The 25,225-nt window shown below is 39.2% G+C and overlaps 1 protein-coding gene and 1 non-coding gene across 4 annotated transcripts; both read right to left on the bottom strand.

Moving 5' to 3' along the window:
• Window positions 1-969: 969 nt before the first annotated feature.
• Window positions 970-18,288, bottom strand: OSTC (oligosaccharyltransferase complex non-catalytic subunit). 3 transcript variants are annotated; one of them, XM_003830004.6, is made up of 4 exons: window positions 18,055-18,288; window positions 13,175-13,268; window positions 11,183-11,380; window positions 970-1,546 (listed from the first exon to the last, which is right to left on the bottom strand). In XM_003830004.6, the coding sequence occupies exons 1-4, from the start codon at window positions 18,191-18,193 to the stop codon at window positions 1,528-1,530; spliced, it is 450 nt and encodes a 149-aa protein (XP_003830052.1). In that variant the 5' UTR covers window positions 18,194-18,288; the 3' UTR covers window positions 970-1,527. The 3 variants fall into 3 exon arrangements, with proteins under 3 accessions (XP_003830052.1, XP_057158115.1, XP_063459931.1); XM_063603861.1 differs by lacking the exon at window positions 970-1,546 and adding an exon at window positions 4,015-5,540 and having other exon boundaries at window positions 18,055-18,277; XM_057302132.2 differs by lacking the exon at window positions 11,183-11,380 and having other exon boundaries at window positions 18,055-18,274.
• LOC112439634 (U6 spliceosomal RNA) lies at window positions 16,596-16,702 on the bottom strand. Its single transcript, XR_003027892.1, has one exon. It is a non-coding gene; the product is annotated as a U6 spliceosomal RNA (small nuclear RNA).
• Window positions 18,289-25,225: the final 6,937 nt, after the last annotated feature.

The following is a 25,225-nucleotide window of genomic DNA, read 5'->3' as shown; positions in this document are numbered from 1 at the left end:
AAAAAAAAAAAAAAAAAAACCAAAAACCAAAAAACAAACCAAAAAGTTCTTACTATTGAATCAAGTCTTTTAAGTTGATAAGTGCATATAGGTCCTGTTTTCCTTTCTCAAGGATTTGGAAATACTACAACCGGCTTTGGAAATACTGCAACCCTTTTTCTCCATCTCTCCCATTATTCTCTATAATACAGACCTTCACTTGCCTTGCTTCTTTTCCCCTTTGTTGAATTTACTAGTATCTGACAGTTTAAAACATTTTAAGTCTGCTGATTTCCCCACAAGAATGTAAGCTCTATAAGGGCACAGCCTTTATTCATTTTACTCACCATGACATTCTCAGTGCTGCCTAGCATGAAAAAGGTACTCAGAATTTTTGAATAAATAAGTCCTTTTTTACTTAAAGAATGGCTATAATTAAATCAGCCTCGGAATAAGCAGGAAAAAAGCTCACTTGAGAGAAAATTTCACTATAAACTTGAAGATCTTAGGAAAGAATGAATTGAGCCATCAGAGAAGTGAAGCCCATGGCCAGCCAGGGAGAACCAAAAGGCCTGGATAGAAGAAATTAAGACCAGATTGGTCCAGAGATGTTTTTGTTTGTTTGTATTTTTAGTAGAGACGGGGTTTCACCGTGTTGGCCAGGATGGTCTCGATCTCCTGACCTCGTGATCCGCCCACCTCGGCCTCCCAAAATGCTGGGATTATAGGTGTGAGCCACCGCACCCGGCCCCAGAGATGTTTTTACATGTGCTCATCTAGCACATTCACATTGACAACTCTGACATAGATACGCAGCCTGTGCTTGAATATTTACAAGGATATAAAGATGCTAATTCTCAAGGCATCCTGCCAACCATATTTTGAAATCTTAGGCTACCAAAAGTAGCTAAAGAAAGTCATAAGATGGGAATGAATGATTAATAGACCAAAAACTTAACACTGTCAGTTAAAAAACAAATATAAAAGGTATTAATTAGAAAAAGTATTTATTTCTGCTCCGTTCATACATCTTATTGTTCAGGAAACAGTTTTACATACATATCTGAAATAATCTACCATCACACACTCTAGTTAAAGGCAAAGCACCATAGGTAAAGCTGATCAGCTGTCCAGAGTTCTCAGCTGATGGAATCTTGCTTCTGGATTTTATGTTAATTTCTGAAAACCAGAAATGTCATCTCCAAAAAAGTTAAGAGGGTTGTAAAAAATAATCACTTTATTTGATATTATAGTTGTAGATATGGAATATATTTTAAGAAATGAAAAACTAAAAAGAAAATGCCACTCAACATCATTGGTATAGCAATAGGCCAGCAGGAAAAAAAATTCTGTGATAAACTTGTCTCTTTAATACCAAGAAGAAATTCTAGTCCAAGCTTCAATACGCTTCCTGTTTTTTCACTAGATATTTCTTTTACTGCTGCTCTTCATTCTTTTCCACATTTCATATTAGAGGATTGGTACAGCCTTTAAAACTTCATTGACAGGAGCAAATCCAGTATCCACTGATTTCTTCTCAAAGGCACTCTAACCCATCAGATAGCCCCTGCAGAAATATAATTATAAGCACAAAAAGTGAAAAGAATTGTTTTTATATTCTCTTATTATAGTATTTCAAAATGCCAAAACAAATTTTATGATATATCAAATAACAATCCAAAAATATAATTGCGTGATTCTTTATTATGGTCCTTATTTCATATTTTGCCCCCCTCCCCCAATATACAAATAAATTACTGAGCTTCAGTTCTACTATCCTTCCCTCTTTTTCCTTTTTTTTTTTTTGAGACGGAGTTTTGCTCTTGTCACCCAGGCTGGAGTGCAATGATGTGATCTCAGCTCACTGCAACCTCCGCCTCCCGGATTCAAGTGGTTCTCCTGCCTCAGCCTCCCAAGTAGCTGGGATTACAGGAGCGTGCCACCACACCTAGCTAACTTTTGTATTTTTATAGAGACAGGTTTTCGCCATGTTGGCCAGGTTGTTCTGGAACTCCTGACTTCAGGTGATCCTCCTGCCTTGGCCTTCCAAACTGCTGGGATTACACGCGTGAAGCCCGGCAAAGTTTTTTTTTTTTTTTTTGAGATGGAGTTTTGCTCTTGTTGCCCAGGCTAGAGTGCAATGGTGCAATCTCGGCTCACTGCAACCTCTGCCTCCTGGGTTCAAGCGATTCTCCTGCCTCAGCCTCCCAAGTAGCTGGGATTACAGGTGACCGCCACCACGCCCAGCTAACTTTTTCTATTTTTAGTAGACACGGGGTTTCACCATCTTGGCCAGGCTGGTCTCAAATGCCCGACCTCAGTTAATCCATCCACCTCGGCCTCCCAAAGTGCTGGAATTACAGGTGTAAGCCACCGCACCTGGCCCTTCCCTCTTAAAGTTACAAAGCAGTATACCAAACAACACAGAATAAGAAAAGGAAGTAAAGAAAAGAAAATGATATCTAAAAGTTAAAGTTAAGAGTCAGAATCAATCTATTTTAGGCTCTCAGAAGTGCAACAAAATCAAAATGTTTTTTTATGTAAAGAAACTGGTTTGGATTTCTAAAAACTCTAATATTACCAGAAGAGAAGTGGGAGAATCAGAAGCTATTCAGGACTGGGAGGTGAGCCTCTGAGACTTCAAAAAAGTGTGCACAAACATCTGCCCCTGAACCTCTAATACTTTAGGAAATGTCTGGATAACAGTTAGGAGCTTTAGCTGTACCTGCTGGTAAGGTCAAACTTCATGCTGGTCAAACAGGAGATCCTTTTATTAAATGTGCAAGTTAGGCCCTGAAATCCCCTTTAAATTAAAGCATTAAATCTGGTGTTATAAAAGTTCCAAACCTTTCCTTTGGCAATAAACCCTTAAAGTCTATTATTAATTAAGAATCTACAGGATCAGGAAAAAAAAATGGAAAAATTAGGTACAAGTATCCGCATTAAGAAAGGGTTGGGCTGGGCATGGTAGCTCATGCCTATAATCCCAGCACTTTGGGAAGCCGAGGCAGGTGGAGCACCAGGTCAGGAGTTCGAGACCAGCCTAGCCAACATGGTGAAAACCCACCTCTACTAAAACTACAAAAATTAGCTGGGCGTGGTGACAGATGCCTGTAATCTCAGCTACTTAGGAGGCTGAGGCAGGAGAATTGCTTGAACCCAGGAGGTGGAGGTTGCAGTGAGCCAAGATTGTGCCATTGCACTCCAGCCTGGGCAAACAGAGTGAAACTCCATCTCAAAAAAAAAAAAGAAAAAACAAAACAAAACATCCTGGCTAACACGGTGAAACCCCGTGCTCCAGCCTGGGCAATAGTGCAAGACTCCGTCTCAAAAAAAAAAAAAGGTTTACAACACCTTATACTCACTGACGGCTTCAGAACGCCTCTTCTTTTGACCCTGCTTCTACCACTTACTGCATGAGCCTGGCAAACCTCACTCAGTTTCCTCATCTGTAAAATGGAGTTACCTCAAAGGGTTTTAAGGATTATAAGAGAATCTACTCATATAGTAATTGCTACTCATAGTTACATGCACTTGACAAATGTTAGCTGCTATTTTTAGAGTCCCAAGTTTCTTCACTGGTAACGTAGGATTTAAAAACTACTTGACAATACTGAGGTCTCCTCCAGTGCTTGGCACACAGCAAACACTCAAAAATGTGACTTGCCTCCCTTTCGGCTTCTGAACTCACTGGACTCCCTGTATGATTAGACTTATGTTCAGCCAATGCAATCAACCTAGAACTCACACACTCTTTTCTTTCTGCTATATCAGCCTGGCCAATCCACACACTCTGAGTAAAGAGAACTTTCATCTAACACAACCATCTTGACACCCAGATACTTCTCACCTCCTCCCAAATCCAAAACTGAACAAAAATTTAAAAATAAAAAGGTTTGGCTGGGCACAGTGGCTCACGCCTGTAATCCCAGCACTTTGGGAGGCTGAGGCAGGCGGATCACGAGGTCAAGAGATTGAAACCATCCTGGCCAACACAGTGAAACCCCATCTCTACTAAAAATACAAAAATTACCTGGGTGTGGTAGTGCACGCCTGTAGTCCCAGCTACTCAGGATGCCGAGGCTGGAGAATCACTTGAACCTGGGAGGCGGAGATTGCAGTGAACCGAGATCATGCCACTGCACTCCAGCCTGGCAACAGAGCCAGACTCCGTCCCCCACAAAAAAAAAAAAAAAAAAAATTAAAAATTAAAAGGTTCTTTGGATATATACATTGAATTTAAAGACCTCACATAAATTTGCTACTATAATGCCTGATGTGTCACAAAAAGGATACTTTAAAACATAAGCTTCACAAGAAAAAAAAAAGGTTCAAGAAGGTTTTAAGCAAGCATCCACTAATATCTGCACTCTGTAGTAGAAGTTACCCAACAGCTAGCTTACACTATGAAACAAGGGTACTAAAGACTCATTAGGAGTAACTTCTTGTCATTTGCATATACCTATATGTGAATATACACTTTGTACTCTATCTCTTAATATAGCTATATATTATGGTATCCTTCCTTGTAACCAGTGGGTGACCCATGCTTGTCAACCTATATTTAGATAGAAAAGAATATTTAAATAGACATGTCCTGTTCAAAGCTGCCAAACTTAAAATAGTTTTACCTTAAGGACAATTTTGGAGATACTAAGAAATATTATAATGCTATAACAATACCATGTTAGAAAAAAGAAAAGAAGAACAAATACATTACTATACTTCTTGGTAAGAAATAAAAATAAAATTGTTGAAATACACTTACTATAATATATACTCAATCATTTAGCCCCCTCTCTTGACCCAGAAAATTTCATAATCTTATATTCAGGCCTGTGAGAATTTTACATAAGTAAAACCGTAGATAAATACAATAAAAAGTAAATCAAGAACTCAAAAACCAACTAGAGACAGGAGAAGCCACCATGAAGGACCTTCTATTTAATCTTTAAGGCCATTCTTTCAATCATCACTCAGTGCCTCTGTATATTAAGGAAAGCACTGTGCTAGGTTAGCACTAACAGAAACTTCTCAAAACACTACCACATTCATTATTGCATTTAACCCTTGCAACAATCTTAAAAAGGTGTGTGAAACAAGGATTAGTCTCATTTTACAGATGAAGAGTGTGACAGCAATTAAGTGGTTTGCTCAAAATCACAAGGCCAGAAAAGAACAGAACCAGCATTAAAACACAAGTCTCCTCACTCCTGGTCTACTACCCACTCCAATGGTCCTAGAAATGGAAACCTCACTTTCTTCTTTTAGAAACAGTAATGGTTTATTCAGGCTGGGCACGGTGGCTCACGCCTGTAATCCTAGCACTTTGGGAGGCCGAGGCAGGCGGATCACGAGGTTAGGAGATCACTGGCTAACACGGTGAAACCCCATCTCTACTAAAAATACAAAAAATGAGCTGGGCATGGTGGCGGGCGCCTGTAGTCCCAGCTACTAGGGAGGCTGAGGCAGGAGAATGGTATGTACCTAGGAGGCAGAGTTTGTAGTGAGCCGAGATCACGCCACTGCACTCCAGCCTGGGCAACAGAGCGAGACTCCGTCTCAAAACGAAACAAAACCAAAACAGTAATGGTTTATTCATTTATTTTTGAAACTGTGGCCATAATCTAACTTGAAACAGAACTTTTAGGACTCTATCTTTAGAATGAAAACACTGACATTGATTAACACTTACATTATGATTGAGAGCACACCTTCTCATTTAATCTTGACAACTGTAACTCCCCAAGGTACATTGATACTTCATTTAACAGGTTTGGAACCTGAGGCCAAGAGAGTTCACAGAACTAATCCAAAGTCTCAGAGCTATTAAGTGGCAGGCCAAAACTGGACTCCAAATTCCTCACCCTCTCTACTATACATTGTCCTCAGCAGCTGTACAAATGTTTTGTTTCTTTAGAATGAATTACGTCCCTTATTTGCTAAAAATGAACCTCGGATATCAGCTTTTTAGTCGCTGAAACAATCCAGCTGCTAGTTTCTCTACAGCCTTAACTCTCTAAAATATAGCTCCAAATCTGGAAGGAAATGAAAGAGATTCTCAAACATCTGAAAGTATGGTTACAAAGCCAAGCCATTAAGCTCTCCTTCAGCCAGAACTGATTTAAAAGGTAATTAATAGCTAGGTTATCTATTCCCTCAAGTCATAGAATAACCAGCAAACTGAAAAGAAGAAGAGGGAAAGGATGAAATTACAATAGGTATATACTGATCACCATGACAAGTGACAGGCCAGTGAAACCAACAAAACTGAAAAGTAGTACTATGCATAACAGAAATGTAAAATGACCTCAGTGGAGAAGGTTAAATTATGTTTAATCTCACAGTGTCCAGCAAATAATAGTTATCAAATAATAAATATTTGCTACATACAAATGTGAGTGTTAATGTGTAATACAACAAACGCTTTAGAAAGAGATCTGTCGAAAATGAATGCAATGTTTTAGTATTTATGTATTTTCAATTACATGGAATCACATATATGCATCATATCATTCCCTAAATGATGTTAGTTTAAATATTATTACATTCATATTTTTTATTCCTTTCTCCCTTTAAGAGAACTTGTTTTCTGAACTGATCCCATGATCTCAGGATTCATCCAGAAGATCCTTAGCTTTTCTTCTCAAGCTTAATAAACACTAGGTGAAATTGCTAAAAAGCCATTTTTGCCAGCTGAAATAAGGCAGACCTTTTGTCCTCAATTATATGATAGTATCTATTTCAAGTAGTTTTATACAGCTTTATAACAGACTTGCCTGAATGTAGGAACCCATCCCTCCATCTCCAATTGAACACCTCGCCTGACTTTAGGGCATTACCATGCCACCACAGGCCACCTTTTATTTTTATTTTTTTTAAGATTCTGCTTTTGGCTGGGCATGGTGGCTCACGCCTGTAATCCCAGCACTTTGGGAGGCCGACGCAGGCAGATCACTTGAGGTCAGCAGTTCGAGACCAGCCTCTGCCAAAATGGCAAAACCTCGTCTCTACTAAAAATACAAAAATTAGCCTGGCACAGTGGCGCATGCCTGTAATACCAGCTACTCGGGAGGCTGAGGCAGGAGAATGGCTTGAACCTGGGAGGTGGAGGTAGCAGTGAGCCAAGACCGCGCCATTGCACTCTAGCCTGGGTGATAGAGCAAGACTCTGTCTCAAAAAAGGAAAAAAGAAAAGAAAAGAAAAGAAAAGAAAAGAAAAGAAAAAGATTCTGCTTTTAAGTTAAAGCTGCCCTAAGAGTGGAGGCTAAAGACAATCTAATGAAGATTCATTATTTTTTCAGAAGAATCAAGTTCAAACGTGTACCAGTCTTCTACTCAGTAACCGAACATTATTTCCTTTGAGTCTATGTATATTTAAAATGCAGTGAACATACAGATGCATACATACATGATTTCACATACATTATCTCATAAATTATATTAGAATATTTTCATTTTCACAGTGAAAATTACTCCTTTGAGACTGTACTAATAAAAATATTAGGGACTACAGTTTAATTTTTTCCTTTTAAATGTACTGCTATGTGTGCAAAGCTAATAAACAATCATTCTTTATTCTTTTTTTTTTTTTTTTTTTTGAGATGGAGTCCCACTCTGTCACTGAGCCTGGAATGCAGTGGCACAATTTCGACTCACTGCAACCTCTGCCTCCTGGGTTCAAGCAATTCTCGTGCCTCAGCCTCCCAAATAGCTGGGATTACAGGCGTGTACTACCACGCCCAGCTAATTTTTTTATTTTTTAGTAGAGACTGGGTTTCACCATGTTGACCAGGCTGGTCTTGAACTCCTGACCTCAAGTGATCTGCACACCTCGGCCTCCCAAAATGCTGGGATTACAGGCCTGAGTCACTGTGCCCAGCCAACAGTCATTCATTTTCGATGTTTCTTCAAAACTCAAGACATCAAATAAAACATGTTTTAATTAGTAAAATTATATCAATAGGGGAAACATCAGGTATTTCAAAAAAGCATAAATCAGAAAACAGAACCAGTAATACTGTTTCAGTGCTACTGTTTTCTCCTTTTCAAAGGCATCTCTCGCTAAAGGTAACATCTTTGTAAAAAAGAATTCCACCCTGGAGGTTATCATGGTGCATCTTATGATACAGCCATCCTTTATCTCAGATGCTAGAAACATAGTTGATTTGGAAAAACCAGTGGCTATTGGTGTTTTTTTGACATCTTTTTTATTGTTGTGGTTAAGTCCACTCACTATAATCAAACTGTTAGGTCATCATAGATAATTTGCATGAAAGAAGAAAGATACACCCTTTCCTTGCTGGGATAGTAACTACAACCCTGTTGTGTGTAATACAGGCCAACAGTCCTTGCTCATCATCTCCTCTGGGGCCTGCAAATATTCCAAGAAAGATAGTATCATTACTTCCATTTCTTATATAAAACTGTCCATTGTCTCTCCTCACTCCATACCCAAGGTACCAGGCATTAGGAGCTGCAGATGAGAAATGATATCACAAAGGGAACCATAAATTCATCTTAAAAATTCAAATCCTAGATTTAGCTGCATAACAAGATACAGAAAATAGCAATTTTCTGTTTGGACCACTGTCCTGTTTTGATTAGATCTAAACATAATCTACAACTGAAACCCAGAAAGTATACCCTTTTTCCCTAGCCTAAAGTTTGGATTTAGTCAACGATGTTACATACTAGCCTATAGAATGCGGACAGGAAGACAAATGTTCACATAAATGATTGCAAAAGTAAGATGAAGGCAATCCAGAGTATTAAACACTTGTCAAAGCTTTTCTGTCAGTAGCAGATAGCTCTATTATCCTGAAAGTCAAATGCCAAAGCTAAAAGATAAACACCTATTTTCTTAATAGACTCACTCCTAGGAAGAGGACCTAAAACTATAAAGAAGGAAAACACTATGTAGAATGAAAACAGTAGGTAGAATGAGAACATATTTGATTCTATAAGCAAAACCAGGACACTTTCTCTGTTCTGACACATGCCTCCAAAGGTTTCTTTTGTTTTGGTTGTAAATTTTCTTTTCTTTTTTTTTTTGAGATGGAGTCTTACTCTGTCGCCCAGGCTGGAGTGCAGTGGCATGATCCTGGCTCACTGCAAGCTCTGCCTCCTGGGTTCATGCCATTCTCCTGCCTCAGCCTCCCGAGTAGCTGGGACTACAGGCACCCGACACCATGCCTGGCTCATTTTTTGTATTTTTAGTAAGAGATGGGGTTTCACCATGTTAGCCAGGATGGTTTTGATCTCCTGACCTTGTGATCCGCCCGCTTCAGCCTCCCAAAGTGCTGGGATTACAGGCACGAGCCTTTCAGTAACCTCTTTATTCTATCTGGGAGTCGCTTCTTTTCTTGCTCTGCTAATGAAAACTTCAGTCTTTTCTATACCAGTACACCTTACCAGGCTATGGTGACTTACTTCCACTAGGAGCAGAAAAACAAGGAACAAAAAGAAGAGGCTGGAGTACCTTAGTCTTCATACAATTTAGCCAATGGCCAGAAATGCCTTCCCCAAATGAAAATAAGAGCTGCTGGCCGGGCACAGTGGCTCACACCTATAATCCCAGCACTTTGGGAGGCTGAGGCGGGTGGATCACGAAGTCAAGCGTTCCAGAACAGCCTGGCCAACATAGTGAAAACTTGTCTCTACTAAAAATACAAAAAAAATTAGCTGGGTGTGGTGGCAGGCGCCTGTAATCCCAGCTACTTGGGAGGCTGAGGCTGTAATCCCAGCTACTTGTGAGGCTGAGGCAGGAAAATCTCTTGAACCTGGGATGCGGAGGTTGCAGTGAGCCGAGATTGCACCACTGCACTCCAGCCTGGGCAACAATGTGAGACTCCATCTCAAAAAAAAAAAAAAAAAAAAAAGAGCTGCTGCCAGAGGAAACTGAGGCAGCTATATGGCCACACAGATATTCAGCTGACAAAGAACTCCATGCTTTCCCTCCCATCCTGCCAGGACTAAAATGGGAACACGATGATTGTGGGATCATCATGTACTTTTGCCCATTCTACCCCAGGTGTGTTACAGACAATGGACAGGTTAAGTCACAGAACAAGTGAATTTGTAAAATTCAAACACACTAAGAAATCAGTATAGTTGACACTTGATGTTTAACACAGTCCCTAAAAAATAAAATACTAAAAATAAAATACTAAGAGCTAATATTTGTGGTATGCTTGCCCAAATTTCCTGTCATTACTGTAGTTACTAATGCATCCATGAATTAAATTAGAATATATGGAAATGTGATTGTATTTGTTCACATTTCAAGTAAATAATCTTAAACAGAATTATGAAAGATGCCATAAACCATCTTATTTTTCTTCTAAAGATACTGAAAAGTTTTCTGAATCAAAATAATCTTTAAATACACATTAAACACACACACATACACACACACACACACACAAAAATATATAAATATCCTTTTCCTATCTTTTTGAAAGGCAATAACTCTCTTTTCCCTTACAAGGCATAATGGGTTTTCTTCCCACCAATATTCAAAGAGCGGCAACAGTGAGTGATCTGAAGCTATTCCCTACATTAATACTACTGGAATCCTGTGTTACAGATTAGCCAAAAGGCATTTTAAAGAAACAATGACAGCTGGGCACGGTAGCTCATGCCTATAATCCCAGCACTTTGGAAGGCCGAGGCAGGAGGATCACCTGAGCTCAGGAGTTCAAAATCAGCCTGGTCAACACTGCGAAACCCCATCTCTACTAAAAATACAAAAAATAGCTGAGTGCTGTGGTGCATGCCTGTAATCCCGGCTACTCAGAAGGCTGAGGCAGGAGCATCACTTGAGCCCGGGAGACAGAGGTTGCAGTGAGCCAAGATTGTGCCATTGCATTTCCAGCCTGGGCAACAAGAGCGAAACTCTGTCTCAAAAAAAAAAAAAAGAAGAAAAAAAAAAAGAAAGAATGACTATCTTCAGTCATTGATACCAGGACAAAGTAACTAAATTTTCTCTCATGAACATTCATGGGGATAACAACTAAGAAGATCTATTAGTTTCAATTTTTATTAACTATAGCTGTAACCTGACCAAGTTACAAATATATTTGGTTTCTGGATTTTTCACCCATGTAAATGAAAGTTAAATTAAATGTCCTATGACGTTACATTTTGCAGGTAATCATTTTACCAATTTGCAACATAAGGTGCTGATTACACAAATAACTTACGGCAGTTTCATTCTCATGAATACTCTAGCCATGAAAAAACTCAATAGGACACAGACGAATCCAATGAACAGAAGAAGGAATCTATTGAGTTTTGGGATATTTGGTGCATTCGATCGGTCCAGGATTATGAAACCTAAACCTCCCATTGTAAATAGGAAGCTGGATGCAAGTCCTTCCATAATATATTGTCCATTTACTCTGGAAAAGAAAAGAATGACCATAGAAAGATAATAAATAGAAATGTTTCCCCTTAAATAGAAATTCCTATTTCCGTTTTTGTGCCAAAACATTTTTGTGCTATATTTCTTATTCTTAGCCTTACAACTATTTTACTATACCTCTGGATATTCATCTGTCCATTCAACAGATATTTATTGAGTCTATTAGGTAGCAAGCACTGTTTTAGGTTCTGGGGGATATACAACAATGAATAAAACAGACAAAAATCTTTGTCTTCATGGAGTTCACATTCAAAAAAAGTTGTAAAACCTCAACTAACACAACTGTTTATGTAAAATAAATACTCATATTTTATGTATACGAACGCTTTACCCAGAACTTTAGCTTAGCTTTTTTTTTTTTTGAGATGGAGTCTTGCTGTCGCCCAGGCTGGAGTGCTGTGGCACGATCTCGGCTCACTGCAACCTCCACCTCCCAGATCGCTGGGACTACAGGCGCGTGCCACCACGCCTGGCTAATTTTTTGTATTTTTAGTGGAGACGGGGTTTCACCGGGTTAGCCAGGATAGTCCCAATCTCCTGACCTCGTGATCCGCCCACCTCGGCCTCCCAAAGTGCTGGGATTAGAGGCGTGAGCCACCGCGCCCGGTCTAGGTTAGCTTTTTTTTTAAAAGTTATGCTATTTAAATTTCTACTATCAATTTCAAACCAATTTTGAATTGGTTAGATGTGTTTCTTGAAGTTTTATGTTAATAATAATAAACTTCTTGTTTCAAATGGAAATATTTTAAAAAGAAACTGTTCTTAAATAAGGCTCCATGAGCCCCATAAGAACTTCAGTGAACTACAAACCCCTATAATTATATGTAAAAGTGTGTGTGTGTGTGTGTGATTTTTCTAGGGATACAGAGCTTTTATCAAATTCTCATAGTTCAGGGACCTCAAGAAGAAAATTTCTCGTTAAAGGGATGATTATACATAGGCATATGTAAACAGGGTATTTTTTTTTTTGGTCAATTGTTTTCACTGAAAACACAATATATGTACCAAGTTCAAAATTCAAACAGTGTGAAAGAGGGCACTATGAAAAGCCACCCTACCATCAACCTGTCATTAACTCCCCTCCACAGAGAATACTAATAAATCTTTCCAGAAATATTCTATGCATAAATAGCATTACTGCAAATATAAATATATAGCTATGTTTTGGTAGATATTTATCAAGTAAATTTTAGAAAGCAATATAAGCATTGTTCAGGTGAACAAAACCACACTGGAATGGGGTTTCACTGATTAAATAGAACGCTCAAGTCTCAAAAATACTTTTGTTATTTAATGGTATAGACCAGGGTATAGTCCAAAAATATTTTCTTAAATACCCATATAGTAAATATCTTAGGCTTGCAGGGTATATGGTTTGTGTCCTACTTACTCAACTCAGCCACTGTAGCTTATAAGCAGCCATAGATCATATAAAACACATGGGCATGCTTACTTCCAATAAAACTTTTTTGGGGAAAAGAAAAAAGCAGCTATAGTTCGCTGACCCCCAGAACAATCTATAAATGTAGTTTAAACTGACACCCTACTGTAAATTGGTGATACATCATTATGAAATACTTTATTTCTTAATAAATAAATAATATACTCTTGTTCTTGACTCACTTTCTGCCATTTCAGAATCCAGCATTTTAAAACAGCTGTTGTCTAAATACACATGGATCCCATAGGTTTTACTCTATTTTTAAATAAGTTGGCATACCACAGCAACCTTCTTTCCCACCACCAAATCATTCAAAAAGGTATCTTTTACCTGTAGGCCAAGAAAGCTACTGGCCTCTGATGTCCATGTTCATCAGTCATAGAACCGACACTTGGAGGTTCAACAATAACATCATAAATTATTCCTATAAGAAAGACAACAGAACAGATTAGATTGTATTACTAATTTTTGAAAATAGGATTATAGTTTTCATTGTCTCTTAAGGTTCATTTACTTTTTTTTTGAGACACAGTCTCACTCTGTCACCCAGGCTGAGAGTGCGGTGGCGCCACTTGGCTTACTGCCAAACTCCACCACCCAAGTTGAAGCAATTCTCCTGCCTCAGCCTCCCGAGTAGCTGGGACTACAGGCGCCCACCACCACGCCCAGCTAATTTTTGTATTTTTAGTAGAGACGGGATTTCACCATATTGGTCAGGCTGGTCTCGAACTCCTGACCTCAGGTGATCCACCTGCCTCAGTCTCCCAAAGTGCTGGGATTACAGGTGTGAGCCACTGCACCCAGCCAAGGTTCATTTACTTTTAAATAGGAATGCTTTGATTGTATTATTATAACCAAATGTGGCCCAACTCATCTAAGGTTCTGATAAATCATTCAGACATTCAACTCAATGTTTTAGAATTACTTTGAAAACTGTATGATATCTAAATGAAGTACAAATTTCATAAAGGAAATTCATCCAATAAGAGTTGCTAATACTCAGGAATGACTTTAGTATAAAGGGGATTTAAAATTAAAGGCTCTACTTCAGTTCACAAAAATTGTCTCAGATATGCTTAGATTTGTTTCTGTAAATTGAAAAATAACTAGAGAAATTGCTTAAATGTAAAACAAGGAGACATTTTAAAACCACGCCATCAGGCAGAATGGCAATACTAGAGATTCATAATCATTAACATTAATGTCCACCATTATGTCATAATGTCATCGTGATCATTAACATTCATGTTAATCAGCACTAATAGTTTTCTCAATCTCCCACTGTCAACATCTACTCTACCTTCTCCGCTGTTCTCAAACATCTTCATCTCCAGCTTTTCTTAAGCATAACAAGCCTATCTCCCTTATCCTAGCCTGACAAAACAATTCTATAGGAATTCCCTTGTCTTTTCCCCACCAAATCTACAAATACCTGGTACCTGCATCCATTCTCACCTCCTTCTTTCCAGCTACAAAGAGGAAGATTCCCACCTCCTATTATGTGGGATCCCTTTTGCAATTACCAGGAGTCCATTCCCACTTGGACTCTCAGGGACTTTATTCCTTTGGATATCTCTCCTCTCTCCTGTATTTTCAAGCTCTCCTTCCCTACATCAACCCTCCTTGACTTCAGATCCTCTTAGCTAACATCCTATTTCTATCTTTGCTTTCTGAAAGGGAGTCAGACTTTCTTCTGGAAGACTTAGGCAAACTTGCCATCTCCCCTTTCTTACTTACCCTTCATTCTTCAACTCAATCCAATCTGGCTGCTGCAACCATTGATACTGCTCTTTCTAAGGTCACCAATGATCTCCATGTTGTCAAATTCAATGGACACTTTTCAGTTCTCATCTTAGGAGACTTCTCAGAAGCACTCAATCCAGTTTACTAAACCAATTTCTGAAAAACACCTCTTCTTATGGCTTTTGTGATACTCCTTTTCATGTTTTCTTGCTACCTCTCTATTGGGCCTCTTCTTTTATAAAACCACTAAATGTTGGAGGCCCTCAGGGATTGGTCCACTGTCCTCTTCTACTTCTCTCCAAAATGAACTCCCAGGGCTTTCAATTTCATGTGCTAAAGACTCTCAATGTGATGTGCCAAAGACTCTCAATGTGATGTGCCAAGGCCTCTCAAATAATGCCAGTACCATTAGAATTACATGTAAGCTCCTCAAGAACAGGGACTTTGGACTTTGCCTATACTCTTCAATGTCTCATGGGAGTTCCAGAAATGTCTGTTAGTTGACCAACTTCAACACAGGCCTCTTTTCTCAGGTCTAGATTCCCATCTGCACATGTGACATATCCAACTAATTTTACCCCAAAACAACCTCTGGTGCACCATTTTCCACCAAAAACTTTGTTTTCTCAATCTCAGGAAATGATACTTCCATCTGTTCAGGAGCTCAAACCAGAAACCTGTAAGATTCCTTCCCACTTCATTCTTCCCCTACACCCAGTGAATTGAAGACCTACTGAATCTACTTCCAACATATCTTTCATTATCCTAATCTCCACTACCATAAACCTTGTATAGTCTCAGTCAACTACAAAGGCCACCTAATTGGTCTTTTGGTCTCACATTTGCCCTACGTTTCCCTCTGCCTAGCATATCCTTTCCCCGAACTCTTCAGATTTTGGCTTACATATCATTTCCTCAGGAATCACATCCAGTCCAATCCAGATGATGCTTCCAACTCCCTTTATTTTCTCAAAAACCTCTTGTTCTTTTCTTTCACCGTATTTATAACCGCTGTTTGTTTGTTTTTATTTTTTGAGAGAGGGCGGGGTCTTGCTCTGTCACCCTGGCTGGAGTGCAGTGGTGCCATCACAGCTTACTGCAGCCTCAGCTTCCCAGGCTCAGGCGATCCTCCCACTTCAAACTCCTGCACCATAGTCCCAGCTACTTGGGACTACAGGCGTGCGCCACCAAGCTTAGCTAATTTTGGGGTTTGTTTTTTGTTTTTGAAACAGGGCCTTGCTCTGTTGCCCAAGCTGGAGTGCGGTGGCACCATCTCGGCTCACTGCAACCTTCACCTCCCGGGTACAAGCAATTCTCCTGCCTCAGCCTCACAAGTAGCTGGGACTACAGGCGTGTACCACCACGCCTGGTTAATTTTTTGTATTTTCAGTAGAGACAGGGTTTCGCCATGTTGCCCAGGCTGGCCTTGAACTCCTGGGCTCAAATGATCCAACTGGCTCAGGCTCCCAAGGTGTTGTATTACAGGCGTGAGCCACTGCGCCTGGCCTGTTTTTGTGACCATTTTTAATGGACAAAAAAATTATGTGACATTTAACATGTCTCATCTATGACATTATAAGCTTCAGGAGGTCAGGGTCCTTATGTTTTGTTCTATTATCTCCAGTACCAAGTGCCTGAAACTTAACGGGACTCAGTATCTATTTGCTGACTATTTGTCAGCAACAAAGAGTTTATTTATAAAGGTGCACTCAGTTTTTAGAAGAGACTTCTTCCCTTCCAGTGGCAAAATCAATTCATCATACAAGATACCTCATAGACCTGGCCAATAAAAGGCATCCTTTCCACTTTCCCCCAATGGTTGGGACAGAGAATCTCCCCATTACAATAATCAACAGGGAAAAAAAGAGGGCCACAAAGAAAACTGAGGCTTCTCGCAAAGAATCTGACTCCAAGGGAAGTAAGGGTTACAGGAAAGAAACTAGCATTATTCATTATTATTATTGAATAATGACTTTTTTTTTTGTCCAACGACCTCCGTGAACTGTGCAAAAATATGGAACGCTTCACGAATTTGCGAGTCATTCTTGCACAGGGACCATGGTAATCTTCTCCCTATCATTCCAATTTTAGTATATGTGCTGCCGAAGCGAGCACTCAATAATAATACTGAATTATTCTATATTATTTATTTTTAAAAGTCTATTATTTTTAAAAGCCACATGCATTTTAAATTTTGTTTATTCAGTACAGTAGCTATTAACTTGATGAGCAAATGTTAATGGTTAATGCTAATGCAATGCTAGATAGTATCTTGTTACCAAAAAAGTATTTAAATGTAACTCAAATATTTAAATGTAATTTATTTAAATGAACGTAAGTTAATTCTCACTATTCTAGATTGGGGGAAGGGGGTAAATTCAAAGGTGCCTTCTAGAACTCAGCTCTCTCCGTTTGAATCCTCCCGCTTCAGTGCCAACTATTCTCACAAAACATCTATGAAAATAACAATTATATGGCCACTCCCTTAAAAGTAGAACTACTTTTGCTATCCCAAATCCGTAGCTTTAATTTCATAATTTCCAGGTTAAGTACACCACTTCCCAAAATCTAAATTAATTTTATAATTTCCAAGTTAAATACACCACTTCCCCAAATCTAAATGTACACAGTAGCACAGTTCTAAGTAAATCTTGGAACTGTGGCCTGAAAGGGTAGTGGCTCTGAAAAGACTGGAGCCGGATTGCCAACTCACCAGTACATAAGGCAACGCCCCTTTGCAATTTTCTATTTGAAAAGGACAGAATAAGATGATAGACAATTCAGAAGCGTTTAATAGTAATGCTATTTATTTTTTTAATTCTCAACTTCTGCCCACTGAAATACAGTATCGTCTGCAAATCTCATCTCCAATCTCAAATATTTATCAAACCTGTGATTTCAGAAAATTCCACTGATATTTATTCTAGGTCATGCAAAAGGCAACACAGAACCGTAGGTTTGAGCCAACAAAACTAAAGACTGTCAAGTCTCTTCCAAGATTCCAGGACAAAGACAAGTTTAAAAGTCCCACAAGCTCTTGACCAACCATGGAAGCGGAGTTGGCCAAATTAGACCTTCCCAGGATCTTTATCAACCAACCAACCATGGAAACGGAGTTGGCCAAACTAGGCTTTCCCAGGACATTTATCAAACAACGTATGGCAAGCAATAAAAAGAGCAACAATTTGGCCTTGAAAAATATATTTGACTCGGATCCCTGGGATGGGAGGGCTAGAAGGAGAAGAAAGGCAATGGGAGTGAGAACACGAATTCTCTCAAGACAGGGCGTGAGGGCGAATAAACTTGGACGTTAACACTTCGGACCCCAGAACTCCCCTCCACCCTCAGAAAAGATCCAAAGCAGAGCTATGCTTCCCCCGCGACTGAGAGTCAGCGGAACAGACGCGCCTCCCGGGGCGGGTCAGTTCTCCGCGCCTCAGCCTCTCGGGCCCGACAGCCCGAGTTACCTCCGGTGATGAGGAAGTAAGACACCACCACCAGAGCATACACAGTCATGGCCGACGGCATGTGCAACCAGGGCGGCTTCTTCAGCTTCAGGTTGGGACATTCGAGCACTAAGAACGGGACACGGTACAAAGTCTCCATGTTGGTAGCAGCAAGGGCCGTTCTCGGCCTCAAGCCCCACGCGCCTCCCGGAAACAGGCCCGCCCTCCCTAACCACTGCGCGTGCGCGAGGAAAGGACCCGCAGATCCGTAAAGCTTGGAGGGGGTTACTGTATTCATAGAAGAAAATAAGAAACTAAATAAAACAAATATATGATACGAAAAAAATGTTGTAAATTACTTAATCTAATTAAACTTAAATTGTGATAATGTACTCTACATTTTTCTAATGGATATATAGGTGATTTGTGTACCTTCAAGGACCTGCGGGACTTCTAACGTGGCCAAGCCGGAGAAGCGGAGGCCAAGGAGTCTAGGTGAGCCCCGCCCACTCGCTGTCGCAGGGGATTTGAAAGCTGATTGGACAGGGGGCGCTCCCGGTTCCCAGAGCCGGAGATGAATGGGAACTTTTGGATAGAAATGCCTTTTATATTAGAGGTTTTTTCAAGGGTTAGGAAAAGCCGGAGGCTGCTGAGCTTTTACTTCCCGATGTAGTCGTGGTAATAATAAGAATTAATAATAATTGCTAAACTAATATGTTACCAATTTTTTTTAAACATCCAGCCTGGATTACAAATGTCAACAGGACATCTCTACAGGGATGCCTTAATGCTGATAGCTTGGCATGACCATAATACTATTTTGAATAACTCATCCTCTCAACTTTGCTCTTCCCTTGGTCATCTGTATGTCGGTAAAAGGTAAAATCCCTCTGGCCAAAAATCTTAAAGTCGTCTGGATTTCTCTCCTTACTAACCTTCTGCATCCAAAATATTAGTAGGTCTCTTTGGCTGTACTACCAAAATATCTCCAGTTCATCTGCCCCTCACCATTCCACCACTGACACCCTAGTGTGAGCCACCGCCATCTCTGGTCTGGGCAACATTTACAATCCAAATAGATGAAAATATATGATGGAGAATTAGTCATTAGGGATGGACTAGAAGGTCTAAAAGATTTTTTGTTTTCTGTTTTGCTTTTCTTTTTTATATAATCTTTTAAGACTCTACAAATGTTAACTTCCTTTTGGAGCAAGAGTTAAGAGTCACTGATTACATAAGTCCAGAGCTTATTGACACATTATAGAGCCAGTGTTTTTATATTTTTTTATTTGCTTGTTACTAAGCCCGTGGTTTTTTTTTACAGGATGCCATGTATTGGTTCTGCACTTCTAATTAGCTAACAACTCAATTGTTAAGAAATTGTTTGAAGACCGTAATGAAAATACTATCAAAACATTGCAGTATCCAATTCTAAGTACAGTTGAGGCTTGCTGCCCTTACTGTTCATTAGTGAGAGTCTCCCCCAGAGTCATATTACCTATGTCTTAACGGAACCACACGAATCTTAGGTTATGTAAAGGCCAGTGATAACACCAATAATGAATGCATTTACACCAGAACCAGCGTTTATATGTAGGAAGTTTCTCTGGGCACTGTAAAGCAGAATGTTTCTGAAATTTCCACAGTTTTATAAGTAAGGAACACTTTGGAACAATTAAAATATTTTGCTTTGGTATGAAGAAAAAAATAAAAATAAAACATTTTGCTTTGGAAAAACATAGGGATTAAAGGTTTTTTAATTTCCTTTATAACTTAAAAAGGAATCTAACATTAATTAACCACTGCTTGGCAGGTACTATGTTAAGTGATTTACATTTGTGCTTATATACTCTTCATGACAATTCTGTTAGGTAAATACTAGTATAACTGCTTTACATATGACAAAAGTGACTCCTGGGAAGGGAAATAAACTCAAAAAGTGTAGTATAGTCTGTGACTGGATGAGACCTAAAAGGCAATTGCTGTAGAAGTAAAATAGATTTAAGACATTTAAGATGGTATACGTTTATATACTTATCCTTCTTCCTGTGTATACTAGGGACACATAATTTCTACATACATTGTGGAAAACATAGAAATTATTAATATATAATTTTTAAATGAAAAATTAATTTCATAAATAATAAAACTGCCAAGTCAGAACACACTGCATTCATCTATATGTTGAATTATTACTATCACTTTCCAAAAAGTAAGTTTGCTCCAGGAACCAATTTATTATTATTTTTTAACCTCTTAAGCTTTGAAATATTTTTCAACATGAGTTTGTAATATTCTATAAGCCACGTATAAAAGAGACCTTTCGTGAGTAAGATATGCATATCTGTTATCATCCATGTCCTAACCCACAATTCCTACAGAAAAATGTTCTATTTAAACATAACATAAACTCTGTAACTGAAAACCAAAGAAATAATGAATATAGCAGTGGGCATTAGAGCATGCCCTTAAATAAACATATAATCTAATCATTCAGTGGTTTTCTATTTATAGATGAAGAAGGACAAATGTTGAGAGAAACACAGTTTACAATATAATATGCAGTAGAACTGTCATCTTAAGCTACACATAAAAGCAAATGTTAATAATTCTTACTGTGCACAAGCAAATATATATTCAAAGTAGAAAAAAGTGTAAAGATGGTATCTACCAAGCTTTCTGTGTTCATTGTAGAATATTTTAATAAAAAGCCTTGAAGTCAGAAATGGTTCTGCCAGCCAAAAGAGAGGGAGAGCTCCGCAAATAAGTTTTTAACTAAATTCTAAACAAACCAGAATTACAAAGGCTACAAATATTGTTGATTTCTGTTTATTTAAATATGTGTTGGAGAGGAAATTAGTAGCTTTGTTTTTTGTAGGATAATAATACTAATATTAACCTGGATTTTTATTTATGAAGACATTTTGCAGTTTGGTTGACAGTGTCTTGAATTATGTTCTTTCCCACTAGGTTCTGTATAAGCATGAGTACGAAGCACTGTTATGTCTCATGATCTAAATAAAAACTCTTTCTAATGCAATATTGTGGGGTTTGGTGTTATTGTTGTAGTTATTTTACATTTTGAAGGTTGTTTTTAAAATTATATGCAAGTAATGGCTGGGCACGGTGGCTCACACCTGTAATCCCAGCACTTTGGGAGGCCTCCTCACCTGAGGTCAGCAGTTCGAACCCAGCCTGACTAACATGATGAAACCCCATCTCTACTAAAAAGTACAAAATTAGCTGGGCATGGTGGTGTATGCCTCTAATCCCAGCTACTTGCAAGGCTGAGGCAGGAGAATGGCTTGAACCCAAGAGGCGGACATTGCAGTGAGCCGAGATCGCGCCATTGCACTCCAGCCTGGGCAACAAGAGAGAAACTCCATCTCTAAAACTAAATGAATAAACAAATAAATAATGAAAATAAGAAATAAAATTATGCAAGTAAAACATAGGAACCTGCCCAATGTAAAACAATTAATTTATTCAAATATTAGAGACACATATGGAACAAGTTTCCCATTATCACTACTCTAATTTTAGTTCTTCCAGAGGTAGTGAGATCACTGAGTTCTAGAATGTACAATTGGGATAAATGTACTCAGCAAATGGAAGAATCACCATATTGGTTTCCTGACCCATATTATGAGGGCTTTTATGGCAGGAAAGTCTAAGTGTAACCAGTAGAACTGCTTTTACCTACATAAATAATAAATCTAAAGTGACTTCAGTGGCTGATGTGCTATCAAAGACTTGAAAGATGCTGAGTAGTGTTTTCTGCCACATTTTGCTCAATTAACTTGGCCCTTGCAAAAGAAAGATGGACCTTGGAGAACAACAGTGGATTATTGTAAATTTAATCATGTGGTGACTCCAACTGCTACTGCTATTCCACTTGTGGTTTTGTCGCTGGAGCACATCAACACATCTCGTGGCACCTGTTAGCTGTTCTGGCAAATGCTGTTTCTACTTATGCCTATGGTAAAGATCATCAGAAGAAGTTTGCTTTCAACTGGCAGTCAGCAACACACCTCCATTTCAGAATTATATCAATTCCCCAGCTCTATGTCATAATCTGATTTGCAGGAACTTTGATTGCCTTCTCATTCACAGAATATCACACTATGACATTGCATTGATAATATGCTAATTAGACATAGTGATCTAAGTAGCAACTACAGTAGATATATTGTTAGGACAAATGCATGCCAGAGGATGGAAAATAAGCACAATAAAATGTCAGGGTCTCCTCAGGGAAATGTCTAGGGGTTAAGTGATCTGTAATACATAGAATATCTCTTTCAAAATAAAGGATATTTGCTGCACAATGCTCAATTGATGGACCACTTGCAACATATACTTCATTTGGTCATACCATTTTGATGTATTTGCTGAGCAATCCAATAAGCTACCTGCTAGTTTTGATTGGGATCCTGAATAAGCAAAGGTTTCTTCAATAGCAAACTGCTCTGCCACTTGGGCCATACAACTTAGTAGATCCAGTATTACTTGTAATGTCTGTGGTAGATAGGCATGCTTTATGAAGCTTTTGACAAGCCACTGTAGCACAGAGCCTTAGAGCTTTGGCGCAAACCTATGTCATCCTCTGTTGAGAAATAATCTCCAGGCTTGCTACTGAGATTATTTCACAGGCAGTCATCGACAAATGACTCTAGGCTTGCCACTGAGCCTTAGTAGAGATGAAACTATTGACCATGGGCAACAAGCTACCATGAAACTTGAACTACCCATCATTTGACAATTTGGCATTGTCTAATCTATCATTCAATAAATGTGGGTGTCTACAGCAGCATTCCATCATCAAATGAAAGCGTTGTGCATAAGATCAAGCTCAAGTAGATCTTGAAGGTACAAGTAAGTTGTACAAAAAATAGTTTCAAATGCACATGGCCCACATTCCTGCCACATTGTCTCTTTTCTCTCAACCTATATCTATGGCATTATACCTTCAGGCAACCTATGACCAGTTGACTGAAGAAGAAAAGCCTGATTTACAGATAGTTCCACACAATGTGCTGGCACTGTCTGAAAGTAGATGGCTTTGCACAACAGCCTCACTATGAAGGAGAGTGGTAGGCCTGAAGGAAAGTGGTGAGGAAAAATCTTCCCATTGGGCAGAACTTTAGCAGTGTACCTGGTTGTTCATTTTGCCTGGAAGGAGCAACAGCAAGAATTGCAGATCAATCATTTAGTTAGATTCATGGGCAGTTCAATCATTTAGTCAGATGGTTGAAAAATGGGAAGGAACACAATAGGAAAATTACTGAGGAGGTCTGGAGGAGAGGCATGTGGATAGACCTTCCTGTAGGGGTACAAAATGTAAAGATATTTGTGCCTTATGTGAGTGCTTACCAGAGAGCAATCTCTGCATAGGAAGATCTTTATAATTAGGTGGACAAGATGGCCCATTCTGTGGACATCAGTCAGCCTCTTTCCATATCCATTTGTGACCTTGCCCAAAGGACCTACAGATGAAGTGGCCATGGCAGGAGGGATGGAAGCTATGCATGGCCTTTCATTCACTAAGGCTGATCTGCCTAGAACCACTGCTGAGTGCCCAGCCTGCCACAGGAGAAACCAACAATAAGCCCACAATATGGCACTATTCTACAGGAGGATGAGCCAGACCTGGTGGCAAGTTAATTATATAGGACCAGGTCCAGTAGGCACTTGGTTTTTACTGAAGTAAACACACTAGAACAAAGTTTCCTTCCTTACGCATGATGCTGCTACCAAAATCACTATTCTGTAGGCCTAGGGAATGCCATAATCATCACCATGGCTTACTATATACAGCATTGCTTCTGGCCAAGGAACTCATTTAACAGCAAATGAGTTGTGGCCATTGGCTCATGTTCATGAAACTTACTAGTCTTAGTATGTGAAATGGTGGAATGGTCTTTTGAAAACTCAGTTATGATGGCAACCCCTTTGGGAGCAGGTCCATGTCTTCTAAGATACATATATGCAGTAAATCAGTAAGCAACATATTTCTCTCACAGTTAGAGTTCACAAGTCCAGAAATCATGTGTAGGGAATGGGAATGGCTCCTCTCGCTTTTACTCAACTTAGGGCTCTACTGATCTAGAAGTATTAGTACCAAAGAAGAATACTTCCACCAAGGAACACATTAATGGTTCCATTAATTTGAGAGATGAGACTGTCAGCTAGCCACTTCACAAATCCTCGTGCCAATGAATCAAGAAACAAATAAAAGAATACTTTATGGGCTAGGCAGATTTATCTTGACAATCAAGAGGAAATTAGATTGTCATCACAAAATAGTAGTAAGGAGGAGTATGCCTGGAATGCAGTAGATCCCCTGAGATGCCTTAGTAATCCCATATCCTGTGATAAACTTCAATGGAAAATTACAACAACCCAATAGAGCCAGGACTGTCAGTGGCTTAGACCTTTCAGGGATTAAGGTTTAGGTCACTCCAACAGGCAAGAAACCACAACCAGCTGAGATTTTTGCTGAGGGCAAAGACAATATGAAATGGGTAGTGGAAGAATGTAGTTATAAATACCAGCTATGACCATGTAAGCAGTTTTAGAAATAAGCACTGTAATAGTTAGGAGTATTTTATTTTGATACAAATATATTTTTGTGTATATTAACCAATTTTTTTCAGGCTCCCATTCTCCTAGTCAAATGTGATATACAATTTGTTGATAATATTTAAGCTCTCAGTGTTTAAGTAACTGGATATCAAAGAGGGAATATTGAATCACCTAGAAGAGAGATGATTATCACCCAAAAATGGATAAAAGGAGTTTGTTTCCTGTTTTGGGGAGACAGCATGTTTCAATTGTATGAGGGATAGTTACATTGCTAGGTGGAAGCATAATGTTGTTATTGCTCTCATTTAAAAATTAAGCAGGCCAGGCACAGTGGCTCACGCCTGTAATCCCAGCACTTTGGGAGGCCGAGGTGGGCAGATCATTTGACATTAGGAGTTCAAGGGCAGTCTGACTAACATGGAGAAACCCTGTTTCTACTTAAAATACAAAATTAGCTAGGTGTAGCCCGGTGTGGTGGCACATGCCCGTAATCCCAGCTACTTGGGAGGCTGAGGCAGGAGAATCGCTTGAACCCGGGAGTCGGAGGTTGTGGTGAGCTGAGATCACACCATTGCACTCCAGCCTGGGCAACAAGAGAGAAACTCCA

This window comes from Pan paniscus, chromosome 3 (assembly GCF_029289425.2).
Source record: "Pan paniscus chromosome 3, NHGRI_mPanPan1-v2.0_pri, whole genome shotgun sequence".
In the NCBI taxonomy this organism is placed as follows: domain Eukaryota; kingdom Metazoa; phylum Chordata; class Mammalia; order Primates; family Hominidae; genus Pan; species Pan paniscus.
This window is presented reverse-complemented; position numbering and strand designations above follow the sequence as displayed.